We start from the raw sequence: 21,999 nt of genomic DNA on the forward strand, positions 1-21,999 counted from the left end.
ATAATAGTTTCGTTAAATCCCACTCAAATAATTTATATTTCCTATATATATTTATAAATTGATGTATTTAAATTTTTTCATAAAACGAAGACTATATACAAATAAAGATTCTGCACATTTAAAAAATTTGACTTAGAAAACTTATATAAATTAAATATTAAAAGACAAAAAATAAGACAAGGAAGAATTGTAAAAAAAAAAGATTATATTATAGTAACTCATAAACATATTTTCGATATTATATAAATATAAAAATATTCAACTGATTATTACATACACATTGTCTTAAAGCTATCAAACTTTGACGATCTCGCACGAGATATTATTGGAATTCCATTTATCGCCAAGGGTCGGTTTCACACTCAATTTGGCATAAGCGTGTTTGTGCATGCGTTCCGGATTCAGAGTCACGCATTCGTTGATCACTTTGCAATAAGATCGCATATCGGATGGTAAAATTAACACGTGCGGTTGCTGATCGAAAAATGCATACTTTTCCCATAAATCCGTGTCCACGTTCAAATCCTCGGGCGGAGGGTACACGGGATAGAAACACGTTTGAGCGAGCACATGATCAGCCAGACGACCGAGTCTGTCACCTGTTATATTTCTGAAAATAATGCACGCATTTTTAGATTTCTTGTAAAAAAATATATATATTTTCTGTATACAAAATATTTATGATAGTTGTAATCGAAGAACATTATCTCATTGTTGTTACAATTTTTTAATAATTGGACTCTGTAATATACTTACGATATCTCTTCTTTCCCGATATGCTTGATTACATCAACTGATGTAACTCCGATCTTCAAGCCGGCAACATCCAATATACAAGGATCTGGCATCAATTTTAAATTCGGATAATTTTGCAACTTTTTGTTAAAAATAGCATATTGAGGAGTTGGAAATATAGGTTCGTGATGTGCATCGCGATTAGAAGCTACCAACACGACTTGTGTATTCTTCCTGTATTATAATAAAAACAAAAATATAATTTTTTTTGCAAATCAATCTGATCAATATAATTATGAAGAGAAATATCCTATACATTACCTCGTCGATTCCATTATCCTCGTAAGAATTTTCTCGAAGAATTCCTGATGTGTATCCTTAATGAGATTATTTTGTACTTCGGAGTGCGTATATTCGAGGAAAGGTCCGACGAGTATCAAAACTTGCGGTTCATCCGATGCAACTTTCTCCATCAAATCCCATAACGGCTGGTAAAACGTGTTATTAAGCGCGGTAAACGGTCCCGCCGCGACAAAGACGTTAATCTTTGATTCGAGTCTAGGTGCGGGTGCGGATGGTGCGTACGCCTTCGCGAATATCTCCTTCACATATAATGCGTCGCCTACCGGATTAGTGGCTTCGACCGCTACAATCTGCCCGGAGAATACAGAGTACTGTTTCAGATTGCGAAAGTCCAGCTCGATCGAATCAGCCATCGAAGCGCCCCTTCGTCTCGTGCAACCTTCCAACATCACCAAGTTCGCCGCTTCCTTCTTCGCGTTGATGCGACCGAATGTTCGAAAGTACGTCTGATTTATACTTCGTACGTTCTTCACATAACGTAGTTCTGCAGCGACGTTATCGGTCATCGTCGTCTCTGCCGACCACATCTTGAATAGCCTACTGCCTAGACTCCGACACACTAACGTGAAAAGATGTCCTTGTTTCGACAGGATCTCGTACATATACTTTGCGTCGCTGGGAACATGCGATTCGTCGGACTTTGTGACTTCGACTTCATAATCTCCTGTCTTCTTCCACGACGCGACAGTCTCGCCAATGGAGAGCAGGATCTTTCCTTTGTCCGTCGCATTACGCTGATTTGGTGTACTTCAAAACAATATGATCTTTTTATAGCGTGATATATGTAAATTATATCTAATTTTTTTTATTTGATTATATAATATATTTTACAAAAATAATGCGATTTTTCATAATCATAAAATCAAATTAATTGTAATAAATTTTTAAATCGAATTAGAATAAATAAAATCAAAAGCTTAACAATGTTTGCAATTTAATATGATAAAAAAGAATTTACAACCGTTTGATATTAAAGATATAAAAATTTACTAATATTATTTACAATTCAAATAATTATACCTTTCTGGAAACATAAAATATGAAAGAACGTATTAAAATATCATGTGCTAATATAGTTAAAAAAAAAATATAAAACGGATCAACCGAGTTCCATTTAAAAATATCAATAATTTTAAAATCTCGAAAAATTATTCGCTCATTTGTCAATTTCAAATAAATGCCTTTGTTCTTGGATATTTTTTTCGTATTATCAATAAGTAAAGTATTTAAGATAATCAAATTAGATTGGACACTCTATGTATACGCGAAAGAATCTCTATAATTAATATCTCAATGATTATTCACCAGAGAAAAAGAATCATACAAAAATTTTCGATTTGGTCTCAAGAATATACTAGAATATTGTCTCAACTATATATAAAGTCTCAATCAATTAGTGACGACAGACTTGAACCTGCTGAAAAAGCGTCTACTTACAAGTTTTCGATGTAACTGTCTGGTGGAATCGAACACTCTGCAACTTCCGTTTTATCCGTTCGAGCATCCGTATTAATCTCTGGACTTCGCGCACGCTGCAACAAGACAAAAGAAAACAGACGCATTACCCATCTTCTGATTGCACATCAAACTCATCAGCCAACATAATTACAACGCACGTGAACGTTTAATTAAAAAGCTTTCCAAATCCATCTTGTATTTTCTAAGATTAGAGATTATGTATTACACAACTGTAGGAAAAATTTCATTCTCGTATATATATATATATATATATATAAAACAGGTTTTGTAGTAAAATAACAGTCTTTTATCATCAATGTTACCTCGAGAGCACGCATAAATCTTACGAAATATGTAACGCACACGCACACACACACACACACACACACACACACATATATATTTTAATGATACACACATACACACACACATTCAAAGGAGGTACTTTTGGTATCAAGATAGATTACCGTAGACGAGTATGTATCTAGTCACGAAATGATATAATGTACGTGCACCAAATTCATACTCGTCTATGGAATTACTTTCTTCCTTCGTCTCTGAAACTCGTCACCGAACATTTAACCGATTTACAATAATATCGCAGTTTACGTTTCATTTTTAAAGATCTCAGACATTTATTATTGGATCGGTCAATCTAGAAAGAACGCATTACTTCGATACATAATTATTTTTCGATTATAGAGTGTAACACGTGTTGTCTCGAATAAACTAATTGTTGTCGGGTGACATTTTATCAATTTCGGCGATTGATTTTTACACGAGCTTGGTTGCGATGCTCGAACGTGCTTAATGAGTGTGGATCTAGTCACAACTTTATCGACCGTGCACTAGACCGCCACTCATTAGACAAATTCGAAAAGAAATTGTTCGGCCCTGTGGACTCTCTTCCTTCTCCGAGGGTGGCTCTCGCAAACGCAATAAAAAACGCTTCGCTAACGCGTTGCGTGCACGCGAATACAGCAAGTAGGAAACAACAACGATCGCCATTGCTGGTTATAAAAAGGTTAACTGCGATTAACCTGTTCGCTCTCTTACGCTTTATTACGCATTGTTTCAATCAAGTTCAAGAGACAGTCCCAGCTTGTTCGCGTTCGATGCCATCCGATCCGCTCGATCCAAGTCGAGGCGGTTCGTTCTCGGTTTCGAGACGCTTCACGATCGCCTGTAACCGCGTATGTACGTTACATTACATGAGTAACGTTCCTCGCACACACGTAACATGTCCTGTCTTCCTCTCACGCTCTTTGTCTCTCTCCTTCTCTCTCCCTCGTTGAGTGCGCGACGAACTGCGAAGGTTTCATACCGAGCATTAGCAAAACGAATTTTTTGACTCCTGGCAAATATTTAAATATCTGTCTACCTGTTTCTCCCTCTCTCTCTCTCTCTTAACAGAGATATTTTGATAAAATATGAAGGTGTTTAATAAATCGTAGTATAATCGAAAAAGTATTTTTCCGCATCTGAAAACGAAATACGTAAAATGAAATTTCTGCTTTCGAGAAAACCGAGTTTTATAACTCGTCTCGTTGACTAAGCTTTTATCGTAGAATAGACTATTCTCTGTGTCTGCTATCTGTGTCCGTAAATATTATTGTTGGAATTAGTTTGACTTTTCGTTCGAACTATTCGTTTTTATCAAGCTGACACGATGAGAAGATATAGAAAATATACTGATTTATTGGGACGTTCTAACTCGATAATTTTGACAAAGAAAGGTCACATAATATTCTCAGAATGTATAATCGATATAGAAACAAATACACACATTATCTATCTATTTAATAAGTAGCCTCTACAGATTTGTTTCAATATATTTAAATTATCAGAAAGTTAAATTTATCAGTATATATTTGCTAAAGAAAAAGAAAAAAAAAAAAAAAACTTAATCTCGTTTATCAGCGCTCAAATCTAGATAAGAAATAAGATTTTATTATATTTGTACCTTAAAATTTAATTCCTCTTTGAAAAGCTCTCCATTTTCAGTGATTTAAACTATCTTGAAAACTTTATCTCCTTCAACACTTTTGTTGTAAAAAAAAAAAATTTCAACTTCAGAATTGTTAAAAAAAATTGAAAATAAAAAGTTTCTCAGTCTGTAATATTTTATACAGAAATAAATCCTAAGAAGTTATTTACGAGACTAAAAGTGTCTCAATCGACTTCCCCCCTCCCCCTTCTCCTCTCTCTCTTCCTTCGCTCCAATATTTTTTTCCTGTTTATATTTGACATCTTTCGATCTGTTATTTTCGTTGAAAAAGTAAAAATTTTCAACGGTTGTACTTGCGTTTCAAATGGAACGATCTAACCGTCCCGATCGACTATTTAGTGCGCGTTTAAACCTCCACGGATATTGATCTATCTTTCATCTGACATGAGTCACGCGGTGCAAAGGATAGAGATGAAAGAAATGTCCGACGGACCGAAAGCCGTGCGGGCGAGAGAAGAGATTGGAACAGTTGTTGCTCAATTGTACTTAATTGATGAAGAGAGAAAGAGAGAGAGGCACCAACATATCTACGCCACGAGGAACTCGTCGCTCGAATACGCTACATGCAAATTATTCGCATTGCCGATCGGCGGGAACACGGAACGGCCTGTCGATTGATTCTCGACGAATGGTCGGAGAGAAAGTTTGCGGCGAACCAACGAAAGCCGGTAATTGTCGATGAGATTCGCTGGAAAATCTGACGTTGAAAATCCTTTACGTCGTATTCCTTAAGCGATTACAAGATTTGTTTTCTTCCTTTACATAATTTTAAAGACTGAAAAAAATGAAAGGATTTAAGAAAAATAATTGTACATATGTATCAGCAATCTTGAAATATTATAAATTTATATTATTTATAAATTTAATTTAATTTCCTATTATAAATATTATATCTTGAAATATTATATAATACAACAAAAAAAGAAACTACATGAATTTTCCAAGTAAAATGAAATCAAAAAGATCCTGGCTTTAAAAGAAGTTTACAGAGATCACGATTCAAATTTTTGCACCATTGAAGGAAATAATATATCTATTCACTGCAATGTGTGATAAACATTGAAAACATAAATTATATTAATCCTTAATAGTGTAAAATTTGAATTTTAATCCCATACTCATACTGACCTTTCATTCGACAAATAAAGAAAATTATCTAATAAAATCTTCTCTTCGCGAGAACCGAATCCGCAATCGGGCTTTATTTTACGAGCGATATTAAAGATTAAAATAAGAACGGAGTGTATGCTGTGTGTCGTGGTGGGCGCAACAGGTTGTACCAGCAACAGGCGACGCGCGATCAACAGAATTCATCGAACCAACGGTCGACGCACTCGTGTCCGCGCGCTTTCTTTTCCGACGAATGCGCATGCGCGCGTAACCGCGCGGTACGCATTATCACGAGATCGAGTCCCTCCGATTTCCGCTTTCGCGATCGCGTCCATCGCCGCTATATACATAATCGCGACAAATGTATCGCCACGCGATCATCGCGATGATTAATTTCGCCTTCGCGAGCTTCACTCGCGCCAAAATCCATCATGGCCGCCAAAGTTGTCGCTTCTCTCTTGCATTCGTCGCGCATCGTCACGTAACTCGCGCGTCGGCGATACGTAACTTTTTAGAAACGACACCCCCACATGTACACATGACACACACACACGCACACACATATACACAGATAACGTTGATCGATACGGGATCGCTGCTTAAAGATTTTCGGAACCGGATCGTTTCGTGAAGAATCGCGGGGCCCCCCCGATCATTCGAAGAGAATTTCACTCGCGACGAGAGACGCCGTGTGTCAGACGCCGATGGTGGCGTTGCATCGGCGACGCCATCGAGATTACCGAGCCGTATAATAGCTAATCCGTAGCAATACACGAATCGCGTAACTGCAAAGTATATTAACTCGATGAGCACCGAGCGGAAAATAATGCGCGAGCGTGGATCATGAAAAGTACGAATCTCCGCATCCGAGGAGACATGCGCGAACGCGAGCGACGAACCGACGACGTACACTGGGGGAGTCCTTGAAAACTGAAATCGTGCCCTTCGAAAGAAATCTGCTCGGATCTCGGGATAGGGGAGGGAGAAGGAAAGTCCCTCTCTCTCTCTCTCTCTCTTCCTCATCACGCTGGATTAGCGCGCTCTGTCCTCGTTCCACCAATAGAAACGGGGATTGTCCCCACCCCCTCTCCCCTCCCCAACCCAATCCGACGGAATATCCTTCGTGGAAGGGAGAGGCGGGATAATGTGGACGATTTTTGTAGTGGGAATTATTATACATATACGCATATCTCTATACATGAGAGATCCTTTAACGATGCCTCTTTTATGTTTCTCAAAAGATTTACCTGTCGACGGGGCGATACGTTTCGTAAAATCTTATGCAGCTTCTACACATTCGAACGGCATAAAAATTCATGCGTGCATACATATGAAGAGAAAGCAGTGCACAATGTAGCGAAAAGCGTAAACAAGGGATACTATACTATAAATCGATTGCAAGGAATGCGAGACAATGTTGGCAGAATGGCACAAATCAGCTTAATACATTTCTTAGTATCTTTTGAAAGAAAATTGTTTCGTTTCGGTGTTTTGAAGGAACCTCTTTGTGATCCTTCCAAGAATAGCACTGTTATAAAGACATTCCTGCCATTCCGGCAACAGGTATCTCGCATTATTATCCGTTCACACGAACTTAAAAGTTTAAGAAAATTCGAACATTTGCCATGTTTGCAAGCACAAATTATATTTTAAAAACAAACTGACTGTATGGTATTACGTATATTATTTCTAAATGAAATTTATAGAATGATTTAATAAAATAAAGTCGCATCTTCGTATTTTGTAATTAAGGAATACCTTAATTAGCTATATATTTATTGCTATCTTCTATATAACCAAATCAATAAAGATAATAAAAACTCACCTTTGGTAGTCTAGGTTCGGCACAGCCATACATGCTAAGCATATCATCATTTTCACTATAATGTTCATATGTAAGGCGCAATATATGCATTAAAGAACTTAAATTATTATTTATCTATGTCTCAAAATAAAGACAATTTTATAAGATATTAAAAGATACATATCTCTATTTGCACTAAATCCTTGTTTATCCATTGTACTTTGTTTTTTATTCGTATTATTTTCCATGATTAAATTATGTAATTTATAATCCTTCTTTAAGACTACATTTTCCATGTTGACGAGAGCATCAAGAGTAGGATCAATGTCATTGTTATTATTAACGCAAAAAGTAAGCCACAATTCTGTAAGCTTCTCCACATCCACATTGTAAGACTCACAAAGTTCGAAACCTGTATCATAGTCATATAATCATTAATTTCAATTATATCCGCTTTTCAATTAAACTCAGAAAACAAATTTCGAATATTTTTAATGTATGAAATGCAATCAGCATAAAATAACACTAATATTTTAATTGATTTAAAATAAACTTCATCAATATTGTACAAATTTAATCTTAATTCCTATAATTCTTTTCATGTCTTTGCAAAATTAGAATTAGAAAAAAATAAAAAAAACACGTTCAATTATATCATTAAAATTAAGAGTATTCTCTTTTTTCAAATCTCTTAAATTGTTATAAATAGCTAATTGTAAAATATTTGTCAATTTTAAAAGTAAGGTTATAGAAGAACAAAGAGAGAGAGAGAGAAAAGTAAAATATATATCCTTTTTGCATTATATATAAAATTGCCGTTTTAGAAAAGATACACATTCACTTGATCGTTCAAAAATGTAATTCTAAAATTTAATTTTTGACAAGTTTTACATTCATGATTAAATCAACATAAAACACGAGATTGTAATTTTAAGGGAAAATTATCGATATCTTCATGAATTATATAGGATAAAAAAAGATACACTTGCATTTATCGAGAATGGCATCACTTTCGACTTTACAGCCTAACTCTTGAAACAAATTCCGCAGAGAATCTTTCTTCTCCATTTTGCATGTAGTAACACTTGCTCTGTTTTCGATCACTCTTGCCGCCAAAACTCAGCACTCGGCAAAGTCGGCAGCAAAGCTCAAACCATAGACACAATACTTACACAGTAACGAAACTCCCTGTGATATTCTAAATGCATCGTCCAAAGTGCGCATGCGCGAAATAAATGAGTTGACGCCGTTCAGATTTCTCTCTTGATTTTCTAAATAAAGAAATCAAAAATATAAGATAAATATTTTTAATTAATTATGTTGTATACATGTAATATTATATAAATATAAAATTAATAGAGTAAAAAAAAGAAAGCAAAATTCGATTTTTCAAACATTTAAATAATCAAATTTAAATAAATTTTAATGTTTTGTATGTGCTAAATTGTTTACAAATAAATTATCTTATATATTAATAAAAATGTGCATAGACTCCTAAATCTACAAATATTTCAACATATTTATAGAATAAAGAATTGTATATATATATATATATTTTTTTTTATTAGAATTATTTTTATATATTGTATGTTCCATACAAGCTCCGAAATTTATAATTTTTAAATGCATTTTCTCTCATGTGTTTACGCATATTTAGCGCTAAATATAGCTATCCAAATTTCATTTAAATTGGGTGTGTACAAGTTTCACATGTTAGAAAAATATATAAAACTTAGCATATCAAAGACATTTAGCGATAAATATCACGCTACATATATACCAGTTTGTTCATATAATATCTATATAACCATTCGCGCGTGGATACAGCTTTATAAATAGTTAAATTGTTGCGCACTCCATATGTACATGTTCAATTTTGAAATTAAATCAAATATTGTTAATCCATAGAAATAAAATATTGCAAAAACTTAATACTTTTAAATAATGTAATCAGTAATTCAGCTTCATAAGAGTAACTAAATATGAAGACGTTATATGGAAATTTTAAAATTTCAACAGTTCACATACACAAGTGCTTTGATTAATTATTTGTCGATTCAAAATGATGTTTATCTTTGTTCCAAAGCTCTATCAGTGTTTGAGATGTGTCTAAATTTGGAAACCTCTCTATCCATGATTGAATAAGTCCTGTAAATGAGGATTCGTAATTCTTCAGTATTACATTACTAGAATCAAAGCCTGAAACAAATAGAAAAATTAAAATTAAAAGAAAAATTTATTCATAAAAATCAATAAGCATATATAATTCAGATATAACACATGTTTTAAAAACATCATTTAAAAACGTGCAAAAAACATGTATCTCCTAACTTTGAGATATATAGTTATTAATTTTCTACTTTAACACGCACCATCAATAAATGTATTTGATTGAACAAAGATCTTCCTAGGCTCTTTGCGAGACAGAATTATGTTTCTCCAGTGAGCCCATGGATGCGCTCCACTTTCAGGCACTTCGCTATATCTATCATACATTTCCTTAGCCGATTCGATATCTCCCATACTCTTATAAATTTGCAATTTTAAGAGAAAATCTCCGATGGCCTTTTTACCAACTGTGAAAATCTTCCTTCGATCCACAGTCATTAGAAGATCCTTTCCCTCTTCGGTTTCAACAACATTAACAAAATCCTGTCCCGCTTCCAGACATACTCTGAGCAAAACGTAGCGTGCTTGAGCATGAGCTTGCGACCACGTCCTGGTGGACGGTTGATACATCTCGAAAGCTTTGGCGAAACCACCCCACAATAGAGACAACCAATTCACATAGACTATATCATCTGCTTCACATCCTTCATAACCAAATATATTCAACACTTCCTTCTCCAAACTCAAATAAAGACCGACCGCCTCTGCTCTGCATTCCTCGTACGAAGATCCCATAGGACCGAATTTGGAATCATAGGTCTCTCCTTTTAGAAAATATTTGTCTATCTTATTTCCATTTAGAGGATTCTTTACGTTGTCACGATCGAAGTTGAAGCTATCTGGCCCTGTTTGTTTAAAATATTTACCGGTACCATGGCCGAGAAGCTCGTGTAGACCTACTTGCACCTCGAAGCTAGCTATTCTGTATTTGTGCATCAACGCCTGGTCAGTTTCAGATAGAAACGGTATCACGTTAATATCCTTCATATGCGCGGGTAAAACGTTCCCTAAAGATACATTTTTAAAACCTTCTGATTGCCTAATCTCGTCGTAATTCGGGATATTAATTCCCGATGGAATACAAGAACCCGCGAACGTTAGAATGTCCAAGGAGGTAAAGTCTGGCTTCAAGAATGTGTCTTTTTCAAAATCACTGTTCCATGGTAATTTGGGAATCAATTCTTCGGCTTTATTAACCAATGTAGCAAATTTTGCAGACATTTCTTTATTTACCATGGCCACGAAACCCTCAAATTCTCCTCGTTGACCCGCCGGATCTCTATATGTCTCAATGAAGCCAATATAAGTCTCAATAACTGGTCCTTTATCCTTTATCCAAAGACGAGAACCATTTTTATGATCATTCAAAGATCCTGTTTTAAAATGATCAATATACTTATTTAGCATATCTTTTTCGATCTGATTGGATGTGTATTCCTTGGCTTTTCTGAGGTTCTCCACAACTGGCACCAAAAGTTTACTATAATCTCCTCTTGTGATTTTAAATCTAGCATTTCCGTATGTTTCTTCAGGTAGCGTTATTTTAGGATCGTCTAAAGTTTCCACAGATGCCAATCTGATTTCATATACATCGATACATTTATCGTTAGCTGAAGGATCGTTCGTTGTTGTTTTAAAGCATCTTGCATTATAGGATTCCAATCCCTTATGTTCCATAAATGCATTGATTCTATCTGCATCCTCTTTAGTACAGTTAGCAGAAAAATAAGTTGTGATACCTTTATCATTTAATCCTAGTGACTTCAACTTGCCATCTAAAGAGTACAGAGTGTTTGATATATTATCCCAAATATCATGTATTTCTGTAGGATTATCCTTATAGGCTTTTGAAGCTTTCACTATTGTCTCAAATGCATTTTTGGGAAGATTGGGGATGATTTTAGTATCACCCATAGCTTTGTAGTTTCCTGCATTAGCAAATATTCCACAACTATAAACTAGGAAAGCCTAAAAAAAAGAGGTATTTCATCATATTTAATGCATATATTTAATAGTCTGCAAATATAGAAAAGAGTAAAAGAGACAGCATAAAAGCAATATGTTAAAAAGAAACAATTCTTTTTACCGTAAACTCATCTTCAGTAACATTGGCACATGTGGCAGCATTTTTCAATTCATCGATAGGTTCTGCGAGATAAATTTTATGTAACAATGCAAATATTAATGGAGATTCCGGTGATGTTTGTATCAATACTATTAATCCTCCATTCCATGCTGCTTGACTCAAATAATGGGCATATAGTTTCTCCTTTTGTGTCAAAGCTTTAAATGCAGTTTCACATTCTAGGGCAACAATAGGCTGATTATTTGGTAATGTATACAAAGTAATGTCCATACTCATTGTTGAATATACTTGTTTCACACTAAAAAACAAAACAAGTTTTACAAAACAGATTTTATCTATACAAATTAACTATATATTGCTTAAAGTATGAATTCTTATCTATAATAAGCAACACAAATGTTGCTTGCAAAAATGCTAAATAATGATGAATGATAAATATGCTAAATAATAATATTAACGAAAGTGCTGTTCAACTATGCTATTACTGATATCGTACTAAAAAAAAAAAAAATTCATATCAATGCATAATTTCGAGATCAATTTTTCAATATTATGCAAAAATTCATGTGTTTATTCATGACAATAGAAAAGACTATGCAAGTAGTAATTAAAGTAATTTCTTTTGTATTTATAGCATTGTGGAACTCATTGAAGTTGAATGTGTTTCGAGTACGTCATTAGTAAATTACCACTTGTTTATCATCTAAGAAGACTTCTAATTCGAAATTCATATCTATAAGACAAGAAATTAAATATATCACACACACCACAAGTACTGTTTGCCACTTGAATTTTCGATTCTTCTGCGTACGATGCTTAAATAATTTGCTTTGCGGGCAACTTTCGCGACGTATGGCAACGTAAAATACGATCGCTTGCAGTTAGTGACAGCGATTAACCTAAATGCATCTAAAACTTGTGACTTTAACATATTAATAGACATTATATGTCGAGACTTCTACAGCATATAATAAAAAAAAAGTAACGTAGTGGAGTGATATATGTCACTTCGAATAAATAGTTACTTAGTTTGCGCGCCTATCATGTAAAATATATAATAATAAATTTTGAACACTTTTAGGTATCGCTACCAATAGATATAACAAAAATAATATATAATTTGATGAAAAACAATGTATAATTTCACAAAAAGTTTTGAATTATTCGCTTACCGAATCAAATAAGTAGCAAAGAACGAGACTGCAGAACGAAGATAGAGCTTTAATAAGCTTTTTATTTTTAATCGAGTAGCTCGAGAAACAGATAAGATAAGCTCGTTTCGTAGGTGCCGTAGATATCATAAATGCATTCCTGTTACTATGCAGTCACTTTTCGAAAGAACGTATCGTGTCTAGATATTTCTTATAAGTCGAGGTTATTTCAAATAATGCCGTATCATTCTCTAAGTATTTCCACACATATTTATTTTAAATATACTTCTGTATTATGACTGTTGATTAAAAAATGCAAAACTATATTTTTATATATATATTAATTTAATGTTGCAAAATGCGTATATATATATATATATATATATACTTTAAGAAAAAAAATAATCAAATTTTTCTACTGCAAATCCTCTATTTTCAATTTTCCCTTCGAGTCCATTGAGTTCTATATTTTGTAAACATAGTTTTTAATTTAAATGCTACACTATGTCAGAAATGCAAATCTACCCGAGAAGATACGTGTTCTCATGCATGTTTCTCTTTCTCTGCCCTCGTTTTTCCACAGGATAATGGATATAGGATATAGGAAAGGCTCGAATATATTATAGAGCTCAATGTTCGAGTCTCTTTCATTGTCAGATGAAATCTCTGACAGATGTGACATGTGACAACAAACATGCAACAAATATAAATATAACGATGGCAATTCATAAAATATAGCCGAAAAATCCAACATCTCTATCATCTGTGGCTTGTGATGTTATAAATTAGACCAATGGACATTTAATACTACATCGCTCTCATTGGGCTACTTATGAATGGTTATTCGTGATTGGTAGGTATTTTTAGATTTTGGATTGATTCAGAAATATACGCCAATCACGAATAATCATTGAACAGCTGAATTTATATTAAATGCACTCAATGTTTTGACTGCTCATTACTTTGATGATTTCGAAAACAACGAGAAATAAAGTTTTTATCAAGATCTGCAAATCTCTTTGTTTTGTAATTAATTGAGTTTATTGTAAAGTACACAACTCCGTTATATTGACAAACTCTTAGTCATATATTATTATATATAAGAATAAGTAAGGATATTTCATTACTGAGAATGACGAGTTCAATGAATGGATTGCTTATTTAAATCCATAAATTCTTTTTGAATATTTCAAAAATTGTACTACTAGTGAGTATGTATGATGTATATTGTAAAGAAATTTATATAGATTTTAAAAAAATTTATTTGAATTATTTTTGTCTGTATGCAAAGATTCTCAAATCACAAACTCTGAGGTTATAAAAATATTAAAGAGATGTTTAGATGCTAAAAATTAAAGCTTTAAAAGTTACATAGATTTCTCTATAAATTGTATGTATATGTGTGTATGTCTGCTTGTTATTTATATCTTGTATTAAAAAATAATACATGTTTTAACATCATATCTTTGTTTAGGATTTTTATCTATAAAAAATTTTGTGGAGACATCAAGAGAGAAAAAGAGAGATTTATTTATTTATTGTAAAAAGTAGAGATTTGAGTTTGATCAATCTTGTAAAATATGGCGCATTACAAAGGAGCAGCAAGCGAAGCTGGTCGAGCTATGCAGTTAATGAAGAAGAGAGAAATTGCTCAGCAAGAAATAGAACTAAGAAAGAAGAAAATTGAAGATGACTTAAAGATTCATAATATAGAGAATAAATTTGCAACCCATTATAATGCCGTTGAACAACAATTGAAGACTTCCACAATTGGATTAGTTACATTGAATGAGATGAAAGCCAAGCAGGAAAATATAGTGAAAGAACGTGAAAGAAAACTTGCTCAAAAAGAACGAGAAAAAGAACAGGAAAAGGAAAGAGCATTAGCGGCAAAACAAGCGGAAAAGAATAAACAAAAAAGACAGATTCAAGCTTTATCATTTAACTTAGATGAAGAAGAGGAAGACGAGATCTCGGAGGATGACAGTATAGAAAAATCTGCAAAATCGGAAAATACCCAATGTAATGAGTCTGTTATTAAAAAGATAAAAAAAAATCCAGATGTGGATACAAGTTTCTTACCAGATAGAGAAAGGGAAGAGGAAGAAAATAAACTTAGGGAAGAATTGAGACAAGAATGGACTAGAAAACAGAATGCATTGAAGGAAGAAGAGATTGAAATTACATTCAGCTATTGGGATGGATCTGGTCATCGTCGAAGCGTTATAATGAAAAAAGGTGAACATTTGAATACAGATTTAAATTACTAAAACAGTATCTGATATTTGTATATGTGTGTGCATATGTGTATATGTGTATGCATACATATATGCATATATATATATATATATATATATATATATATATATATATAAAAGTCAGTATTACATATAATCAATTCTATTGCAAATAAAATTTTTTTTTCTATACAGGTAATTCTATTTATCAGCTTCTTCAGAGATGTTTAGAAGTTTTGAGGCGTGAATTTAGCGAACTTAAGACAGTCATGGCAGATCAATTAATGTATGTTAAAGAAGATCTTATTTTGCCACATCATTACACCTTCTATGATTTTATCGTAACTAAGGTAAGAGGACATTTAATATTATATAAATTCATATATATAAATATATATAAATTCATAGCAATATTATAATGCTTGCATCTTATCTATATAATGTTATTAGGCACGAGGGAAAAGTGGGCCTTTATTCACATTTGACGTTCACGATGATATTCGAGTTATGCATGATGCTTCTGTTGAAACCGAAGAATCACATGCTGGAAAAGTATTACTTAGGTATTTATTATTAAAATATTAATCTAATTGTATTATTGTTTTTATCTTTTTTTTTACATATTTTATATAATTCTTTATATTTTTAGATCATGGTATGAGAGAAATAAACATATTTTTCCAGCAAGTAGATGGGAACCTTTTGACCCAACAAAAAGTTATGACAAATATACAGTATCGGATAAAAATAAAAAGAAAGATAAAATTTGATAAGCTTTGTTTCAACGAATTGTTTAACACAAAACGAGAATAATATTTGTCATATTCTGTTAAATTTAAGATTCTGAATATTCAAATGAGTACACAAATGAGTATATAATTTAAAATTTTGCTGAGATGAATATCTTTCTTTTATTAGGCAAGTGATTCGTTATAACATTGTAAAATATATGTATATATTTGTAGCAATGTATTTTTACTTTGATATTGTAATTTGATTTATTTATTTATCTATATAATACAATTACATCTTACAAGATGTAAAGGGAAAATTTAATAACAGAAAAAAACAAATATCTTAATCATCCGAATATATTGTATAATCAACATGAAAATATAAGACAATTCTATCTGTTTAACAAAAGTTAAAAAGTATAATGTTAATCCATTAGATACATTTGTCGAGAAATCTATTTACAATTACTTCCATCGTCTTAAAGATAATTATACAACAACATAAATATAAATACGATAATATCGATAATAATCATGTACTATTTACAGGCTTGATACAAGTCGGGTCCATATGCGTAATACTTTCGGGAAAATGATCCATTATGATGAACTTCTTCTCAGTTGATTTGTTCAGACTCTCAAGAAATCCAAACCAATAAATAACAAGTCCAGATCCGAATCTATTCCAATAACTTAAGAACTGTTCTTTTATATATTTTTGATGAACTTCCACATTACCAAATCGTGCTTTGGATTCGATCCAATTTATTACATAGCCATTCACTGCGATTGGAACTTCTAGCTTGATGTCTGGAGTCTTATCATATCCTCGTAATCGTAAGTGTTCTTCATTGCGGAATGCGATGTTTCTTTGTATTAAACAATCTTGAAGCTTTATTTCGTATTCTTGTCCTATGCAACTGAAAAAGATATAATCTTTCATGATAATATATTTTAAAATTTATTGTAAATTTGAGTTAATAAGTTTTTATTATACTCTGTAATCTAGTAGTAATAATTATTTTATTACAATTTTACATTATAGCAAGATTAATAAATATGAGAGAAAATATAGAAGAGTAAGTGTCAGAATTTTTAATAAAAATTTAGAATATTATGTAATTTATTTTCTTTAAAATAAAATATGTAATTCTATTTGACAAAAAAATGGGGCAGTCATTAACTACAATGAAAGATACTTACATTCCCATAGCATCTGCTATAGGACCATATAGATCATCGTATAATATGCACTGAAAAGAGAAAATTATATCATGAGTTCTTTAAAAAATGATAACTTTTTTCAAGATATATAAGTAGTTTGTCATTAAATATATTAGATTTGTCAAAACATCTGTCATCAAGATAAAGTATGTAATTATCTCTCTTTTTCTTTTATGAAACAGTATACTGACTGATTACCAGGTAAATTTCATATGCAAGATCCTTATCTCCAATGAGTGTAGTATCCTTAAATAACTTGGTAATTACATTTTTTGAAACTGAAATAATTTTAATATATTATAAAATTATATCTTTAATTATAACTTAATGCTTATTAATTATTCAGTGCCTTTTTCTGTTAGGCATTACATACCATTTGCATTGTCACATATGCAATATTTCTCCAAGACATTACGTGCTAATAAAGCTGGCGCAGCATCAATATCTTTAGCCATCCTCAATAAAATACCTGTTGGCTCTCCATTCTGTACTGCCTCTAAATAGCTAAAATTCATAAAAAAAAACATAATATAAAAGAGTAAAGATAATTGCAATTATGAACACTAATTTATATTTTCCTAAAATAATATATAAAAATTTATAAAATCATTTATAATTATCTTATTTTTAAAAGCTAATTTACCTGTCATAATAACTTTTATTATTCCCAAATAATTTGATATGATTGACTTTCATTTTTTGTTGTATCTCTAAAGATAAGATGCTATGCAATGTGTTTGAGTGGATGCTGTACAAATAAGAAAAAGAAAGACTTTTTGATATTTTGAGAATCACATGTTTTTGATTAATACAAAAAAGATGACATATGTATATATATATATATATATATATATATATATATATATATATAAAATTGTGATGTTTAATTGCAGAATTATTTATAAATCAATAAATTATGTTTAACTTTAGTATTTATTTTGAGTGATATGTGCATATTATTGAAAAAAAGAACTGTTTACTCGCTATATTTTTCCTTCAGCATCTTGACACAGTCTTTTGACAGTCCTCGAAAATTACGAATTGTCGTTGTTATCTCATTATACATTTCAGTCTTCATCATTTATACCAGTTATTAGAAAATAAAATTTGCTAAAAAATAATTGTGTTATTTATTGATGCTCCTATATATGGAGATCAACTTTAATGGACATATAATACATAAATGAAGCTTTTTGGATTTATGGTTAGAGGATACCAGCTGATTTTGAAGGATACCAGAGCAACTTTTGAATTGTGTTCTAAAATCTACTCGTTGAAGGTTGAAGTAGACTTTTACCAATCAGGACAAAGAAATTTTTGTTTCTTTTGTCTTAATGAGTTCACTGTGCTCATCTATATATTTTATATGCTATGGATATACTCTTCTTTCTTATATGACAGGTGTTACTTGTTTAGCTAGCAGCTAGGCTTCAATAAAGAATTTTCTTGTACGTCAAACATTAATTAGTGCTTATTTTATATAGTCGTTTTAACAAAGTCGAAAATATATTTTGCATAAATATTATATCAATAATTCAAGTTGTAGAATTACTTTATCGTTATCAGTGTCACGACAGTGTCATTGAGAAATTAGAAAATAAGTATTATAGGTTAGCAATAAATTATTGTATGTATTACATATAATGTAATAAATACATAGTATTATAAAAAAAAGAGAGAAAGTGTGTGCGTGAGTGTGAAAAACTATTGGGACGAAAAAATGCCGGCAATGTTAGTTGGACCACCTCAACGCAACGAGCAGATGTGGCAGGCATTAAAAATTCATATTATGAGAGAACGACAACGAAAGAAGCAAGGTATGGGAACAATTTTTTTCTTTATAATTTCAGAACTTGTATATACTTATGTATACATATTTATACAGACTTTCTACGTTTAATTATTTTAATTTATCTAATTATTCTAATTTATGTATGAAAGCAGTTTTTTTCTGAATTATATAATTCTTTTGAATATATAATTATATGGATTTTTTAAAAACAAATTTTTTTGTGGTAATATTTTATACGTACATGTTATATCCCAGAACAAGAAGCTGATGCAGAGGAAGAGCGTTTACGTAAGGAAAGAGAGCGACAACAGAAGCAAGATGTGATGACATTAGGTGAAACGCGGGAACAAATCTCTACCTTGGAGAATGAGTTAGCTCAATTGAAAGATGAGAAACATCAGTTGTTTTTACAGTTGAAGAAAGTTTTAAATGAGGATGACAGAAGACGACAACTTATAAAAGAAACCAGGTTTGTACCATTTTTTGCAATCCTTACAAAAAAATGCATTCAAGAATTATAAAATTTATGGAAAAAGATTCTATTTTTTAGTGTTTCTTCCGAAGTTTTGACAACAGTAGGAGGATATCCAGCATCAGGTCCAAGAGTGGTACATCCTCAATTGTTTTTGCCAATAGCACGAAGCAGCAGTCCTCTTTACAAAGTTGCAGTTGGTGCTCCAACGCATTTGTTACAGAGCGTATGTGTAACTTTAGCATATAGTATATATATACTATATGCTAAAGTATAAATTTTATATATTCTCTTATATTATAAAAACTTTAATTATATATTTCTCCTTACAGAGTACTTTAAAAAGAACCCACAGTCCATCACCACCACCTACTCAATCTCCATATCATAGTGTATATGGATATAAACCACCACCATCCATTCCAAATTACAATCCCCAGCCTTCTAGTAAGTATACAAAAATCATTTGTGATATTAAATACTATCTTATTATATCTGTATTTTCGCAGAATCTGAAGAAGCTAGACGATCCAATGATTCTCGAGCAGTTCTTTGGAACAGTAAGTAAATAAATCTTTTTTTGTAACTAGTTTTATGCTATTTTTATTAAAAAACGTGAAAGTACAAGCTATTCCTTTTATATTTGCAAATATCTTACTCATTTTGCATATTTTTTTCACAGAAAATCAATATTCTACATCGAATTTCTATTCGACACCCACAGGACAGAGTGTTTATAGTTATTCTACACCTGCGTCACAACCGTCCCGAGAATCCTCGGAATCGGCTAAACCCATTTATCTTTCGGGAGGTAGAGCACCATTAGCTACACATCAGACTGGTAATATTAACTATTGAGTCAATTCTTATATTATGTTATTTCATAAAGTGATATAAATTTTTATTTTTATATAATGATGCATTTAATGAGAAATTTTAAAAGGAAAGATAAATTCATATACATGATCTAATCTAAAAATATATTACAGAATAACTTTTAGCTTTTTCAATATATCTTGAAAACTTAAGATATCAAAAAATATTTTATATAAAAGCTTTTACATCAAAATATTTCTATATAATTATTTTATAAAATCAAAACAAAAAATTTTTAAAACTTTTTCAAACATTAATTTTTAAAAATGGTTTGCGAGATTTTTTGCATCTCTTTTTCTTCCTCTTTTACAAGATTAATTTAAAAAAAAATTAAGCGAGTAATATTATAAGAGAACACAAGATTTAAAATTAGATAATTTCTAAATGAGAATCTGATATAAAAAATAATAATTCTATAATTTTATCCTTATTTGATATTCAAGAAGGATTTTGTTGGGTTCCTCATTAATCACTTGGCGAATTTTACAATATATATCCGATTTTAATATTTAATAATAGAATATTGAAGAAAAAGAGAAATAATGAAATCTTACAAATTGTCATCCTTTATTTACATAAATTAAATATGTTTTACAGCATATGTAACTAATTTACATTCAATGGAGCATAAAGGCGCTTATGGTGAAGATAAGTTTTACCTGCGACCGACAAATCACGTTACTGTTCATGGTGGAGCTATCCCGATTCAGCAACCACCTCAGGTTGTGCTTAAATACTATATTATTTCTCTATATTTTTAAATATTTTAGAAAAATACCAAAAAAAAACCAATCTGATGAATACTGATGAAATTCGAACAGTGCATGCATCTAAAGTTTGACTTGTTTGCATATTCCGTATAATAATCATTATAATATCGCAATAAAAGTATTAATGGTTACATATATTTACATATAACTAAACTTTTATCTTTATCTCTAAATGCAGGGCGCAAAAACGGGCGGCATTACTTCGGGTTATCCTGTACGAGCACCTCAACCACCTCCTGGTCCATACCCGCCGCCACCTCCACCATCTCCTGGTACTTATGTCAGCGGCGCGGTCGCTAACGTACCTGGTAGGCTATTATATACGCAACCTGGAGCACGCTATCTTCAACGAGAAATATAATAAGCGTATCAAGAAATCTATGAAAGAAATTTAAGAATTGGATAAAACAATGGAATCACTAATGTAAGTAGATTTTAAATTGTGTGGAATGGCTATCAATCACTAACATAAGTAGATTTTAAAATATGTGCATTGATTATCATTGTCGCTATCTCGATGTGTCACCACAAGCAAATCTGGAAATGATTTTGTAATAAGTAAATGAATGAATTTCAAAATTTTTATTTGGTACTAAAAATTCATTGTAAGAGACCTCTCATACTATAGAATAGTTTTAGCTGTTTCTCATGCAGGGTATAAAATATTGCAATCTATGATAAATTGATCAAAGAAAAATTAGACAACTGATTGTTTTCTAGAAGTCTGTAGTTGTAATTGCCTTGATATATTTTTATGCTTAAAAAATGCTAAAGTAAAAAAAAATTCGTGCACTCTTATTTTTATTTAAAGGTGGAGGGGGGAGGGGGAGGAGAGAGAGAATGTATGGATATCTCTTTGAATATTTGTGTATAAAATTATATAATTTGACCATGAAAAAATGTATGAATATAAAGCTATATTATACGAGACGTAATACAATATGAAAATACAATATAAAAAATTCTTATATTTATATGTTTTATATTAGTAAACTAATTTCGATGAAAAT

General features: G+C 31.7%; 5 protein-coding genes across 10 annotated transcripts; 2 read left to right on the forward strand and 3 right to left on the reverse strand.

Annotated features, from left to right (window-relative positions):
- Positions 1-192: 192 nt before the first annotated feature.
- On the reverse strand, positions 193-8,624 carry LOC126858064 (DNA polymerase alpha subunit B). The gene is made up of 7 exons (XM_050608077.1): positions 8,468-8,624; positions 7,659-7,890; positions 7,500-7,554; positions 2,536-2,630; positions 1,057-1,845; positions 757-969; positions 193-610 (listed from the first exon to the last, which is right to left on the reverse strand). The coding sequence occupies exons 1-7, from the start codon at positions 8,544-8,546 to the stop codon at positions 295-297; spliced, it is 1,779 nt and encodes a 592-aa protein (XP_050464034.1). The 5' UTR covers positions 8,547-8,624; the 3' UTR covers positions 193-294.
- Positions 8,625-9,022: 398 nt separating this feature from the next.
- Positions 9,023-13,070, reverse strand: LOC126858057 (dipeptidyl peptidase 3). 4 transcript variants are annotated; one of them, XM_050608064.1, is made up of 5 exons: positions 12,906-13,070; positions 12,501-12,655; positions 11,734-12,031; positions 9,851-11,615; positions 9,023-9,677 (listed from the first exon to the last, which is right to left on the reverse strand). In XM_050608064.1, exons 1-5 carry the CDS (start codon positions 13,032-13,034, stop codon positions 9,520-9,522), a joined length of 2,505 nt encoding a protein of 834 aa, XP_050464021.1. In that variant the 5' UTR covers positions 13,035-13,070; the 3' UTR covers positions 9,023-9,519. The 4 variants fall into 4 exon arrangements, with proteins under 4 accessions (XP_050464021.1, XP_050464024.1, XP_050464023.1 ...); XM_050608067.1 differs by having other exon boundaries at positions 12,501-12,632; positions 12,906-13,023; XM_050608066.1 differs by lacking the exon at positions 12,501-12,655 and having other exon boundaries at positions 12,906-13,065.
- A 771-nt stretch (positions 13,071-13,841) lies between these two features.
- On the forward strand, positions 13,842-16,039 carry LOC126858073 (protein FAM50 homolog). Of its 2 annotated transcripts, none has more exons than XM_050608103.1 (5): positions 13,842-14,095; positions 14,359-15,122; positions 15,317-15,471; positions 15,572-15,684; positions 15,771-16,039. In XM_050608103.1, exons 2-5 carry the CDS (start codon positions 14,465-14,467, stop codon positions 15,889-15,891), a joined length of 1,047 nt encoding a protein of 348 aa, XP_050464060.1. In that variant the 5' UTR covers positions 13,842-14,095; positions 14,359-14,464; the 3' UTR covers positions 15,892-16,039. The 2 variants fall into 2 exon arrangements, with proteins under 2 accessions (XP_050464060.1, XP_050464059.1); XM_050608102.1 differs by having other exon boundaries at positions 13,842-14,091.
- A 6-nt stretch (positions 16,040-16,045) lies between these two features.
- On the reverse strand, positions 16,046-18,320 carry LOC126858075 (CDAN1-interacting nuclease 1). Its single transcript, XM_050608105.1, has 6 exons — positions 18,060-18,320; positions 17,723-17,827; positions 17,453-17,583; positions 17,278-17,357; positions 17,059-17,108; positions 16,046-16,775 (listed from the first exon to the last, which is right to left on the reverse strand). Exons 1-6 carry the CDS (start codon positions 18,158-18,160, stop codon positions 16,388-16,390), a joined length of 855 nt encoding a protein of 284 aa, XP_050464062.1. The 5' UTR covers positions 18,161-18,320; the 3' UTR covers positions 16,046-16,387.
- A 150-nt stretch (positions 18,321-18,470) lies between these two features.
- LOC126858072 (G protein pathway suppressor 2) lies at positions 18,471-21,953 on the forward strand. Of its 2 annotated transcripts, XR_007688601.1 has the most exons (9): positions 18,471-18,896; positions 19,127-19,340; positions 19,422-19,569; positions 19,676-19,790; positions 19,853-19,903; positions 20,026-20,184; positions 20,817-20,941; positions 21,168-21,413; positions 21,801-21,953. XR_007688601.1 is itself a non-coding variant. In XM_050608100.1 (8 exons), exons 1-8 carry the CDS (start codon positions 18,800-18,802, stop codon positions 21,348-21,350), a joined length of 1,092 nt encoding a protein of 363 aa, XP_050464057.1. In that variant the 5' UTR covers positions 18,471-18,799; the 3' UTR covers positions 21,351-21,953. The 2 variants fall into 2 exon arrangements, 1 of the variants encoding a protein (XP_050464057.1); XM_050608100.1 differs by having other exon boundaries at positions 21,168-21,953.
- The last annotated feature ends 46 nt before the right edge of the window (positions 21,954-21,999 follow it).

The sequence above is a fragment of the Cataglyphis hispanica genome, chromosome 24, assembly GCF_021464435.1.
Source record: "Cataglyphis hispanica isolate Lineage 1 chromosome 24, ULB_Chis1_1.0, whole genome shotgun sequence".
In the NCBI taxonomy this organism is placed as follows: Eukaryota; Metazoa; Arthropoda; class Insecta; order Hymenoptera; family Formicidae; genus Cataglyphis; species Cataglyphis hispanica.